General features: G+C 39.4%; 1 protein-coding gene across 1 annotated transcript in view; it reads left to right on the forward strand.

Annotated features, from left to right (window-relative positions):
• Nucleotides 1-14,286, forward strand: part of dcaf13 (ddb1 and cul4 associated factor 13) — a 280,107-nt gene that overhangs the window by 94,515 nt on the left and 171,306 nt on the right. Inside the window, exon 7 of the mRNA XM_051936090.1 lies at nucleotides 12,722-12,804. Within this exon, the coding sequence (XP_051792050.1) occupies nucleotides 12,722-12,804 (83 nt within the window). The remainder of the gene's footprint in view (nucleotides 1-12,721; nucleotides 12,805-14,286) is intronic.

Consider the following 14,286-nt stretch of genomic DNA (forward strand, 5'->3'; position numbering starts at 1 on the left):
TGGTAAAAGCTGCAGGTGTGAGCAATGCTGCAACTATGTGATACCTAATCTATCAAAGAGACAAAAGATTTTCCCTCCTTGCAATACACTTTAGTTTCAATAAATGTCTAAACGACATGTAAAACAGAAGTATATAATAAATCCTTGATTCATATTTCAGAAGTAATATGTTTCTGTAGATGCTCCTGACTAGAGCAAAGTAGATCCAAAATAAACTTCATCTTTGTAGCACCAAATGAACAAGCTTATATGTTGGATTTCTGCTTATACCTTGAATAGCATGACTGCTTTGTATTATATATTCCGCACAACTCCTTCATTACTATTACAGCTTATTTTTAGTGTAGCGCTCCACACTTAGTGCAGACGCAGAGTACTGTGAAAAATCCATCCATCCATTTACCAACCCGCTGAATCCGAACACAGGGTCACGGGGGTCTGCCGGAGCCAATCCCAGCCAACACAGGGCACAAGGCAGGAAACAATCCTGGGCAGGGTGCCAACCCACCGCAGGACACACACAAACACACCCACACACCAACCACACACTAGGGCCAATTTAGAATCGCCAATCCACCTAACCTGCATGTCTTTGGAATGTGGGAGGAAACCGGAGCGCCCGGAGGAAACCCACGCAGACACGGGGAGAACATGCAAACTCCACGCAGGGAGGACCCGGGAATCGAACCCAGGTCCTCAGATCTCCCAACTGCGAGGCAGCAGCGCTACCCACTGCGCCACCGTGCCGCCCCACTGTGAAAAATTCTCAGTTAAAATACAAAATATAGATTATTTAATTACTAAATACAAAACCCAGGGCCTTATGTATATGAACTTGCATAGAATTCACACTAAAACATGGCGTGCAAAGAAAACTAGAATTGTGCAAATGCACAAAAAAAATTCAGATGCATAAAACTCTAGTTCTACGCACTTTCCCTTTTTAAATCCCAATTTCCTCTGTATAACTGAAACCTGGTTGTCTCTCGGTGAGTCCAATGCCTTATCTGAATTGTTTCCATGTGGCTGCTCGTATTTTAATTCCCTCAGTTCTCAGGTTGTGGTGGAGGTTTAGCGACCGTTTTCAATTTCAACTTCGATTGTAAGCAGCGGTTTCTAGCGGTTTCTTTCTCCAGCTTTGAACTGAGTCTTTTTGAGTTGGGTCGTTCTCCTGTGCTGCTTTGTGCAGTGCTTTATTGTCCTCCAAAGTATAATAAGGATTTTATAAGTGACTTTTCTGGTTTCTTGGCTGAATTTATGCCAAAATATGACCAAGTTTTAATTGTTAAGGATTTTCATATTCATGTTTGTTGTACTGAGTAGCCTTTGGTGAAGGACGTTTTAGATTTACTGGACTCTTTTAGTCTAATTCAGTCTGTAAATGGTCCCACTCAGGAACGCAGGCAAACATTGAATCTTGTCTTTTCTCGCGGTGTATCTGTTCTTAATCTAGAAGTTGGTGATGCAGTGTTTTCAGACCATATGCCTGTTTTATTTGATTTTGTTCCTCTCTGTCAATTTGCTAAACCGTATGCACCTGTTCGGCACTGCTGTGCTCTTAAATCTTCCACTGCTGCTCAGTTTTCTGCTGTTTTTAATTATGATGTGACCTCACTGCCCTCAGTGTCTTCCAATACTGAGGAGCTAACACTTCAATTTAATTCTGCTTGCCAAACTGTTCTGGACTCTGTGGAACCATTAAAAAGCAGGCAACTAAAGCCCTGCCCAGAGCCATGGTTAAATGATAATACCCGTGCCTATAGATGGGAGTGTAGGAAATATGAATGTAAGTGGAAAAAGGACACGTTGCAGGTTTCTTTTGACATTTTGAGAGACTGTTGGTTGTGTTATCAGAAAGCTTTGAAAGCTGCTAGATCAAAATTTTTTTCTCAAGTTATTGACTCTAACTCTCACAACCCCCGCGTACTTTTTAATACATTGAGTTCTGTTCTTAATGTTCATAAACCTGTCTATCTGGAACCTTCATGGGAAACTTGCGACAAATTTCTTTACTTTTTTTATTGAAGAAGGTTGTAGCACTAGGGCCCTAATTTCACCACCTGCTCATGATCCATCCATTATAATACCCTGTTTTGCTGTGTTTGACCACTTCGAGCCTGTCACTCTCCCCTTTTTAAAGCAGCTGGTTTCCAGTATGAAGCCATCTGGCTCCCCCCTTGATGTTATCCCTCCTTGACTTCTTAAGGAGGTCTTTTCTACCTTGGATCCTTATATTGTTACTATTATTAATAGTAGTTTAACATCTAGTGTGGTGCCTACAAATTTCAAACATGCTGTTGTGCAACCTCTGCTGAAAAAAACTGGTCTAGACCACTCTGTTATGTCTAACTTTAGGCCTATTTCCAAGCTACCTTTTTTGTCCAAACTCTTGGAAAAAGTCATCTACACCCAACTGAAGTCCTTCCTGGACAAACACGCAATTCTGTAAGTGTTCCAGTCTGGATTTAAAGCTCACCACAGCACTGGGTCCTCTCTGTTAGGGGTTTTTAATGATATTCTTTTAACAGTGGACTCTGGTGACTGTGTACTGTTTATGCTTCTGGATTTAACAGCTGCCTTTGAGACACTAGACCATGAGATCCTTATCTCCAGGCTAGAGCAGTGGGTGGGCATTACAGGTTCAGCTCTCCAACGGTTTAGGTCCTATCTCTCAGGTAGAAGTTTTTGTGTCAGCATTGATTTTACTTACACCTCTGTTGCCCTCCCCTGGGGGGTACCACAGGGCTCCATCCTGGGACCGCTTCTGTTCTCGTTGTACTTGCTGCCACTCGGTGCTATTTTCCGGAAACAGTATTTCTTTCCATCGTTATGCAGACGACTGTCAGGTTTATTTCCCTCTGAAGCGCCCTGGTCCATATTCTGTCCAGCCCCTGCTTGATTGCCTTATTGACATAAGGAGTTGGCTGGCATTAAATTTTCTAAATTTTAATGAGAACAAGACAGAAGTCATGCTATTTAAACCCAATGGCACCAGCGGGACCCCCTGCATCGACTTTTCCACTGTGGCTCAATTTGAGAAATCCATAATCACAAATTTAGGTGTGAAAATGGTTTCCACTTTAAAACTTGATAGCCATGTGAATGCAGTGGTAAAATCTTGCTTTTTCCAGTTGAGACAGCTGTCAAAAATCAAGCCTGTTTTGTCTAAACGCAACCTTGGAACAGTGATCCATGCTTTTATAACCTCTTGTCTAGATTACTGCAATGTGCTTCTTTTTGGAATTAGCCAGGCCTCTATTGCTAGCCTACAGTTGGTGCAAAACGCTGCTGTTCGATTTTTAACTGGCATAAGAAAGCATGAGCACGTTACCCTGATTTTGGCTTCCCTTCACTGGCTTCCGGTTCGTTTACAAATGAATTTCAAAATCCTTGTACAGTGGAACCTCGGTTCACGACCATAATTCGTTCCAAAACTCTGGTCGTAAACCGATTTGGTCGTGAACCGAAGCAATTTCCCCCATAGGATTGTATGTAAATACAATTAATCTTTTCCAGACCATGCGAACTGTATGTAAATATATATTTTTTAACCAGATTAAGTTTTTAAGCACAAATATAGTATAGTATTTAGTATATAGTATATATAGTATATTGTATAGAATGCACAGCGTAATAGTAAACTAATGTAAAAACATTGAATAACACTGAGAAAACCTTGAACAACAGAGAAAACTAACATTGCAAGAGTTCGCGCTATACTGTAGCCTTATGACCCGATCGCTGTAAACTTTTGAGTTTTAAGCACAGGGCGGAAAAAAGGAACATTTGAACAAATCCGAACTTTATTTAAAAGCTAACCATAAGCAACCAAGAAAGTAACATTGCAGGAGTTCACCCTAATAGCATTACAACCTGATCACTGTGTAAACTTTTTTTTAATGAGTTTTAAGCACAGGGGGAAGAAAATGAACATTTGAAAAAAGAGAAAAGTAACATTGCAACAATTCACGCTACAAACCAAAAAATTAACATTTGAAAAATCTGTAATACAAAAACTATCCATAAACCACCAAGAAAACTAACCTTGCATGAGTCCAGTTCTAGCATGAAATGAGGAGGAACTGGGTGGAGAACAATCCGGTCTCGTCGCAGTTGAAGACTTGTTGCAGGATGTAGCCTTCGTCCTCCACTAATTTTGTGAAATTTTTCACGAATTCTTTCGCAGCTTCAGCGTCGGAACTAGCAGCCTCTCCATGCCTTACCACACTACTTACCACACGCTATCCCCTGCAAGTTGCTTCTCGTTCAGCCACACTAGCAACAGTTTTTCCACCTCTTCCAGCACGTAAGGCCTCTGCCTGGTTAACGCTATAACTCCTTTTGCAACATCAGCTGCTTTAATAGATTCTTTCTGTTTTAGAATAGTCGAAATCATAGATTTTGACTTCTTGTACATCGGCGGCAAGATCAGTAACGCGAACGCCACGCTCATACTTTTCAATAATTTCTTTCTTTACTTCGATTTCAATTTTCTGCAAAACTTCTCACCATTCTTCACTTGCTTAGAAGCCATGGTTAACTGCAAAAGCACACGAAATACTGTAGAGCACAAAGAGTTCACAGCGAAAGCCCGCACGTCTGACCAAGAACAATGCAACATGTGCGGAAATCATCGGTGCGCACAAACCGAAACGGAAACTGGCTTGTTCGTATACTGAGTGTGTGGTCTTGAACCGAGACAAAAGTTTGGCGAACTTTTTGGTCGTAAACCGATTTGTACGTGTACTGAGACGTTCATGAACCGAGGTTCCACTGTATTTGTTTTTAAATCCATTAATGGTTGTGCCCCATTTTATTTTTCGGAACCCTTATGTACCGTCTCACTCTGTCAGGTCAGCAGACCAGATACTTTTACATGTTCCTAAGGCACGATGCAAACTCCGAGGTGATCGGGCTTTTTCAGTTGCAGCTCCAAAACTCTGGAATGATTTGCCGTTGCATTTTAGGCAGGCTCCTTCACTTGCTGTCTTTAAATCTTATTTAAAAACTTTTTTACTCCCTGGCCTTTAACCCAATATGATATGTTGACTGTCTGTGTAATTTTTATTATGAATCTCTTCAGCTCTTATGTGTTTGTTTGTTTCTTTTACCCTTTGGTTATTGTTTGTCTGATATGTTGGGTTTTTATTGTATAGCACTTTGGTCAGCCTTGATGTTGTTTTTAAAGTGCTTTATAAATAAATAAATACTATAACTCAGAATGAATGAATCATGACTTGAGCCAGGCCATCACGCCACAACATTAACAAGCTGCATTTTCACATCACAGATAATTTAACACTAGAATTACCAAAGCCTACGAAAAAACTCATAAATCTGGCCCACCTTAAATCCCTTCGCACTTCTCAGTCAGCGTCTTTTGTCTTGTAATTGTGCTGATTAAGACAGGCAGCAAGCAGCCTATTATTTCATCCCCCCACCGCCACAGAACGGCCAGAATGTTCTTCCCTGTTCCAGCCTTCATTATCTGGAAATTAAGTGCTGGAGTTTTAGAATGGAAATAATAGATCATTATTTGGAACACCTGCATTTCATGTGTGTTCCATTTCTACATAATCTGTGTAAACGCATCATTAAAACAAATGTTTTTCATATTTTAGTAATAAGTGACAAAATGTAGACATAAACTATTTAATGTGTATTTGATCTTTGCATTTCAGGCTTTAAACACTTTCACAAAAGGTTCAAGGCTGATACAAGTTTCTGTGGCACAACGGTAAGAATTGCTAACTTGTAATCAAGATTCCCCCGGTTCGATCCTGACTGCCTCATATATTTAACGTTTGAGTAGTGAGCTGCTCTTATTATTAATATTATACAATAAACACATACATTTGATTTGCGTCTGTAACAGCCACTGTAAATGTATAGTACTTGTAAAAGTTACCTTTTTTTTTCTACTTTTATTCTCTGTCACAATCACGATACATACTATCGCCATACTGCACTATTATTTGATAACGAACACCATCAGATCGGGTGTAAATTTATGCTGCCGCTGTTAGTTAGGGTCAGATCAGAAGAGGAGGGAGAGCGTGAACGTGACTGAGAATAAAAGTGAAAAAAGCTAACTTTTATAAGTAACATAAATTTACACCCAATCTGTTAGCCAAATCAGTCAGCCAGCTCACATTAAAAAGCTTCTGTAGGTAAAAACTTCAGGGTAGACAGAACTTGCAAAAGAAAATGTAGAACACAATTACTCAAAGTCTGCCTTTGTAAAGCCAGCCCCAGTTCAGCACACAGCTTCAAGAGGATAGTTCTTAGAAATCTAAATTAACTTAAAAGCCAGTCATCATCATGGAAAAACAAATCAGTATGATCTCTAAATACACAATCTCTTCTAATTCTTCCATTTGCGACATCTTCTTTAGTTTTTATACATTTCGGTGTGAACGTGGAAACGGGCATACACAACATTTTTGTGCATATGCACCACTTATACATGAGGCCCCAGGATTTTATTCCAGATGTACTTTGCAAATCACAAGTAGTACAGGCAAAATTCTAGTGTTGCCGGTGTGAGCGCTGAAGTCGAAATCAACAACGGGAGTCTAAAACCAATTTTTAATAAAAAAAACAATTTCTTTATTCTTTTTTGTTTATTCTTGGTGAGTAAAAAAAACTGTGAGACTGCCCTGTTGGAGAATGCGGGCAGACTGCAAAAGAAAAAAACTGTGAACCCCTTTTATCACCTAGCTTGTTCATTTAGCTAAAGAGAGAACAGAAAAAAAACATAACAGTTCATTTTGAGGTCATCCATAGATTAGGGGACATCTTAAATTTATGACATAGGAGTACAGAAAAACAAACAGCAGTACCAGGCGCGTACATTATCTAAAGAATCTGCCCGTCTTAGTACAAACCCATTTTAAGCAGTTTTCTTAAAGTTCATTGCATTAGCTATAAAGTGATTACATTCTTTTAATTTTAATATCTTCATTAGATTATATTTGTTTGATTAGATTAATAATTCTTATTTATTAATTCATGAGTAACTTGTTTTCTTATAATATTAAACAAGAGTAAAGAAAGATCACATTGAATTATAATATCACAGGGTGTTCTGTTAATATCAAGAGGTTAGCACTTTCACATAGAAAAATTAAATCAGTCTCATATTCTGTGTATAAACATAATTTATTTCCTACCTAAATGCAGATAAAATCATGTAGAATTATAAATTCATATAGTTCTCTGCAGCATGATTAATACAAAATTCAGTCATTGGTATTTTGTGAGTTAAATACTTATAATCATCTGCGGTGGGCTGGCTCTCTGCCCGGGGTCTGCTTCCTGCCTTGCACCCTGTGTTGGCTGGGATTGGCTCCAGCAGACCCCCGCAACCCTGCAGTTAGGATATAGTAGGTTGGATAATGGATGGATAGATGGATACTTATAAACATTATAGTTAATAATGTTTTTTCTGTGTTCTCACCGGGCTGTTGTTCGGAATTCAGTCCCTTGTTTTTTTGTTTTTTTTTTACAAAGTGAAAGTTGTATTTGAAAACTTGACATTATGTCAAGTTCATTCCATGTAGAGGAGGTAAGGGGCAGCCTAGGTTTGAAACATTCTGTATGGGATGCGAAGGTTTGTATATTGTCTGTTTAAGGATAACACGTCCTGTTGGCCTTATTAGTCTGTGATGTCTGGTTTGTGATGGAACAATTTGCAGCTGAGGTTAGAATTACAGTAGTACATCTAAATCTGAAATAATGGTCCTTTCTTTGAAATCAGTAGTTTGTTAACAGCAAGTGACAGGTAAGCACTTATCCCAAGTAGAGAAGTTCATGTAACTTTGGGTTCTGGCCCTTGCTTGAGGTTAGTGGTGCTTGACCATGGTGGTGAATCATGATCTTAGAGGCTATAGAGTGACTGGTAAACTATCCTCATTTGTTAGGTTCCTACATAGGGTTGTTAAACTCCCTAGAATATTACTTGGCAGTACAGGAGGAGTCAGTACATCTTTTGTGGGAATCGGCAAACTGTAGAAAAGAAACTACATGCTAGGTGGATTATATGTCTGGACTGGTCAAGAAGCATCAGGGAATTCTCTAGGTGGAACCGAAGATAATAAGGTAATCTGGTCAATTTATGAAAGTGTGTTGCCACTGCAAACCTTACGAGGAAAACTGGAATGAAAGTTATGGTCTCCGTTACTTTATATTTAATAGCTGTGAATTCACCTACCATATATATTATTGGGATATTGTTCACCTTTTGGTAAAAATATTATAAACATTTTGGGGTTAAATTTGTCTCCTGGCTCCTGTATCCAACTAGGTTATGTAGACTAGCAAGTAGTGTAGGCAAACTTGTATGTATCTTACCATGGACATGTTACAAATTAACATTAGACTCACTGAAGCCTACAAAAAAGTTGTAAGGTGAGGCCACATTAAATTCCTTTTCACCTCTTCATCATTCTATTTTCTCCCCCTGCCCCCCACCTACCAGCAAGCAACCTGCTAGCCCATTCAATTTAAATGTTGCTGTTGATGAAGATGAAATCAATTGATAAAAAGTCGACTTGTCTGCTCAGCTGGAAGAGAGGTAACAGCTGCTATCTCATAAACAAAAGGTTGCGGGTTCGAGCCCTGGCTTTCCCATTTTTCAGTAGTGAGCTACTATTATACATACAGTCGACCCTTGATATACGACCGGCCTGACATGCGAACAACTTGATTTACGACCAAAATTTTTATTTTGATTTACGACATGAATGCGGTCACGTGTATCCGCTTACGCGATTGTAAACAAACAGCCGAGAACATTCGAAAGCGTCAGTCGGAGCCCAGATACATGTGTTTGTGGACGTAATTTCGGTCAGTGCAGTGATGTATATAATTGTTTTCGATAATTGCTAAGGAAGGAAGAGAAGGTAACAGAAGGTAAAGAAAGCGATCACAATCGAAACGAAGAAGGAAATTGTGCAAAAATATGAGAGTGGTGTTCGTGTGACCGATCTCGCTAATATGTACAGCATGTCAAAATCCACCATCTCAACCATTTTACAAAGAAAAGATTTGTATAAGGAGGCTCCTTCCAAACAATAACCACCTTCCATTTCATTCTCCTCCTCCTCCCTTCCGGCAGCCCAAAGATGTCAAATTAAATGGTGAGTACAGTATGAAATTGTTGTTTCTGGTAGGCTAGGCACTTTTTATAACTTTTTGGTTAGTACATTAGAAAAATTATTGGTGTTTTGGTAAATTATGCACGTTATACAACCCTTTTTTATTATGAAAAGGTGTTAAGTAAGTGTTGCTGTGGGAGGTTCGGAACGCATTATGGGTATTTCCATTATTTCTTATGGGAAAAATAGTCTCAACTTACAACCAACTTGAGTTACAACCAGCCCTCGCGAACGAATTGAGTTCGTAAGTCAAGGGTCCACTGTACATTTGATTTGAGTCTGTAACACCCATAGTAAATTTTTTGCTGTTTGTAAAAGGTAGAATTTTTTTTTATTCATTTTTATTTTTTCAGTCACATTCACGTGAAACAACGAACTTTGCCTCTCCCTATCTGAACTGATGGTGTTTATCTTCATTCTTTTCACAAGAGCAGCCATGACCACAGGTGGTGCTGTGATTGTATTATATTTACCCCCTTTTTTGACACCCACTGCATGCCCAGCCAACCTCTTTGAGCTGCCTTTCTCAAGGTTTCTTTCTACTTTTTTCCCCTACAAGGGTTTTGGAGTTTTTCCTTGTCGTCTTAGAGAGTCAGGGCTGGGGAGTTGTCAAAAGGCAGGGCCTGTTAAAGACCATTGCGGCACTTCTTGTGTAATTTTGGGCTATACAAAAATAAATTGTATTGTATTTTATCCTTCGTACCATGCACCATAATGCAGAGTAGGGGCAAAATCAGAAAAAAAACATGTTCAAATGACATAGCGTTTTCAAATAGTGATGTTTTCATGCAATAATTCAAGTGACAACAAGATACCAAGAAGACATGATTCACCAGCATTTGTGTGTTTGCTTATATACAGTGCATCCGGAAAGTATTCACAGCGCATCACTTTTTCCACATTTTGTTATGTTACGGCCTTATTCCAACATAGGTTAAATTCATTTTTTTCCTCAGAATTCTACACACAACACCCCATAATGACAACGTGAAAAAAGTTTACTTGAGATTTTTGTAAATTTATTAAAAATAAAAACATTGAGAATGCACATGTACATAAGTATTCACAGCCTTTGCCATGAAGCTCAAAATTGAGCTCAGGTGCATCCCGTTTCCCCTGATCATCCTTGAGATGTTTCTGCAGCTTAATTGGAGTCCACCTGTGGTAAATTCAGTTGATTGGACATGATTTGGAAAGGCACACACCTGTCTATATACCTGTAAGGTCCAACAGTTGACAGTTCATGTCAGAGCACAAACCAAGCATGAAGTCAAAGGAATTGTCTGTAGACCTCCGAGACAGGATTGTCTCGAGGCACAAATCTGGGGAAGGTTACAGAAAAATTTCTGCTGCTTTGAAGGTCCCAATGAGCACAGTGGCCTCCATCATCCGTAAGTGGAAGAAGTTCGAAACCACCAGGACTCTTCCTAGAGCTGGCTGGCCATCTAAACTGAGCGATCGTGGGAGAAGGGCCTTAGTTAGGGAGGTGACCAAGAACCCGATGGTCACTCTGTCAGAGCTCCAGAGGTCCTCTGTGGAGAGAGGACAACCATCTCTGCAGCAATCCACCAATCAGGCCTGTATGGTAGAGTGGCCAGACGGAAGCCACTCCTTAGCAAAAGGCACATGGCAGCCCGCCTGGAGTTTGCCAAAAGGCACCTGAAGGACTCTCAGACCATGAGAAAGAAAATTCTCTGGTCTGATGAGACAAAGATTGAACTCTTTGGTGTGAATGCCAGGCGTCACGTTTGGAGGAAACCTGGCACCACTCATCACCAGGCCAATACCATCCCTACAGTGAAGCGTGGTGGTGGCAGCATCATGCTGTGGGGATGTTTTTCAGCGGCAGGGACTGGGAGACTAGTCAGGATAAAGGGAAAGATGACTGCAGCAATGTACAGAGACATCCTGGATGAAAACCTGCTCCAGAGCGCTCTTGACCTCAGACTGGGGCGACGATTCATCTTTCAGCAGGACAACGACCCTAAGCACACAGCCAAGATATCAAAGGAGTGGCTTCAGGACAACTCTGTGAATGTCCTTGAGTGGCCCAGACTTCAATCCGATTGAACATCTCTGGAGAGATCTTAAAATGGCTGTGCACCGATGCTTCCCATCCAACCTGATGGAGCTTGAGAGGTGCTGCAAAGAGGAATGGGCGACACTGGCCAAGGATAGGTGTGCCAAGCTTGTGGTATCATATTCAAAAAGACTTGAGGCTGTAATTGCTGCCAAAGGTGCATTGACAAAGTATTGAGCAAAGGCTGTGAATACTTATGTACATGTGATTTCTCAGTTTTTTATTTTTAATAAATTTGCAAAAACCTCAAGTAAACTTTTTTCACGTTGTCATTATGGGGTGTTGTGTGTAGAATTCTGAGGAAAAAAATGAATTTAATCCATTTTGGAATAAGGCTGTAACATAACAAAATGTGGAAAAAGTGATGGGCTGTGAATACTTTCCGGATGCACTATACCTTCAGCGATTTATCTTTTAGAGGTAGCAAAAAATTACACCAGGTGTTACAGACTCAATTCAAAAGTATGTTTTTATTATATTCTAGTAATTATAATAATAGCAGCTCACTACTCAAAATGGAGAGAACCCAGGTTTGAACCCACAACCTTTTGCATATGTAGCAGCAGTTCTTAACCTCTGCAGCAACCATCAAATGATGTTTGGGCTTGGGTTTTTACTTATTGACAGCAACATGTAAATTGAATGATATCTTTTTCTTCGGCTGTATTCTTGAATAAAAGCGCAAGTTTTGTTATGCCTTTCGTGAAAGTGTTTGATATTTGGACTATAGCCTTCACACGTTATACACTTCATGTCATTTTGTCGTTATTACAATAACAAGAAAAAAGTTTCTGTTATAGTTATGTGTTCCAACATTTCTTGCCTCACATTTCCTGTCATCCTTCATTTACCCAGATCGTTGTAGACACGGAACACACATGAAATGTATGTATTCCAAATAATGATATATTATTTACTCTATACAGTTCAAGGCACCTCACACCCAGATAAACTGACTTGAGCTGAGAGAACTTTGTGACTGACTTCCTCTGAGTTGGTGGGGGATGGGATAGCAGACTGCTTGTGCTAATTGACACATTTGTAAAACACAGATACTGATGAAGAGGTGTGAGGGAACTTAAGCTGGCCCGGCATTACTACTTTTTTCGTAGGCTTCAGGGATTCTAGTGTTAAAGACAAGTTATAAATTTGCTTCAAGCTGGTTTTGTGAAATGAAAAAAAGTGATATTTTATAGTTTTCTGGTAATCTGTGGCATCTCACTTCAATGACAAACCGGAAATACGTGTTTAAGCACCTTTTCTCCTTTTATAGTAAAAATCTATTAATTATCTTCTGCCTTTATATGTAAAAAAAAAAAAAGGAAATTTTAAAAATTTTCTCCTGTTTACCTTTTGTAATATGTGACACCCTTTATGTTAAACATTTTTTCTTTGAATTGACTCAATTTGTGTATACAGCAGGATAGACAAAATAAAGTGTGTTCTGGCATGACTTTAACAACAGTTTAAAATTGCATACCAGGTTATCATGGATATGCGGACCAATGCATTGTGCTGGAATCCAATGGAGGCTTTTATCTTCACAAGTGCAAACGAAGACTACAAGTAAGTGTCAAAATAATTTATTGCCATCAAGCAGTATATTCTCTTATACCCATATTTTCAGTGTATGCATTTTTGTTCAGCATGTATAACAAAACAATAATAATGCATTAATTTAATGAGACTTAAGACAAGTAGCAGTAGCAGAGTTGCCAAACTAGAAGGAAAGCAATGAATATATGAATAATGTGAATAAAGATCGGAACCGGAAGTGAACGCTGGCGTTTGTCTGCCGCTGCTTGCCGGTGCTCTGTTTGTGTACTTTTACTAGTTGTTTTTTACCTTTTGCATCGGATATTCCTTTGCCTTTGCATTGGATTAAAAACTGATAACACGCATTTGCATCCCTTTCCTCCTTTGGCGTTAACACAAGCCCTCGTAGAAATGTTCTTTGCTGGCTGCAACCTGTGTGGGTAAGTGTAAACTTTCTCACTGATTCTCTGCTCAAGTAACTAGCTTTGATGAATACAGTAGGTGGTTGAAACTGCCCCTTGTCAATTGCTGAGTACTTGTGGAAATCCCAGTGGTGATGGTCTACTGGCTAATGTGTTATTTTAATTGGGCCAAGTAGGTACACAGTGGGTACATTGCTTTGCTTCCAATCTGGAATTTGCTTGGGTGATTTCTGGAAATGTACTATTGTAAACCTCAATTGGTTGTCATGGATTATTATGTTTACTTTCCTATCTAATGTAGTCACATCTTCAAAACTAAAATACTCACCAGATGAATAGTATCGACTTCAAACAAACTATGAATTCAAACAAACTATGAATTACCTGCTGATCTTCTGCTGCACAGCGGCATTCTCCGACGACCAAAGTATGCTCACCGGGGCGCTCCATCATTTTCACCTCACCAGGAGTAGCAGCGGGTCTATTCCTTCACTTTGGTCTGAAGGACGCACTTGGCCATGTATTTTTGAGCGATATGCTAATCATAACGTGCTGATTCCTTTGGTAAAATCACCGGAATATATGTCCATAGACGCTTTGAAATTTGGATTATTTAATTCCCAATCTATCTCTAACAAAGCTCTGCTGATTGATGATTTTATCATAGACACTAAGATGGCCTGTTTATGTCTTACGGAGACTTGGCAGCAACCGGGTGATCATTTTCATCTAAATCAAGCTCTCCCTCCACAGTTTGCATATCTCCAAATCCCGTTCTTCAGGGATGCGGTCTCGCAATAATACACCGTAAGCACTTAAAATTATCACCGATACCTCTTCCAGCGTATCCATCCTTTGAACTGTTAGCTGGCAAACTCTGCGGACCTTCACCTATTATAATTGCTGTTTTATATAGACCTCCTAAACTATCAAGTGTTTTTATTACAGATCTTTTTACTGTTTTAACAACTTTGTGTGCAATGTATACTAATGTCATCCTCATGGGTGATTTCAACATACACTTTGACATGCCAGCTGATGCACTGACATATGATTTTAATGAAATCCTTGACTGTTTTAATTTAATACA

This window comes from Erpetoichthys calabaricus, chromosome 13 (genome assembly GCF_900747795.2).
Source record: "Erpetoichthys calabaricus chromosome 13, fErpCal1.3, whole genome shotgun sequence".
In the NCBI taxonomy this organism is placed as follows: Eukaryota; Metazoa; Chordata; class Cladistia; order Polypteriformes; family Polypteridae; genus Erpetoichthys; species Erpetoichthys calabaricus.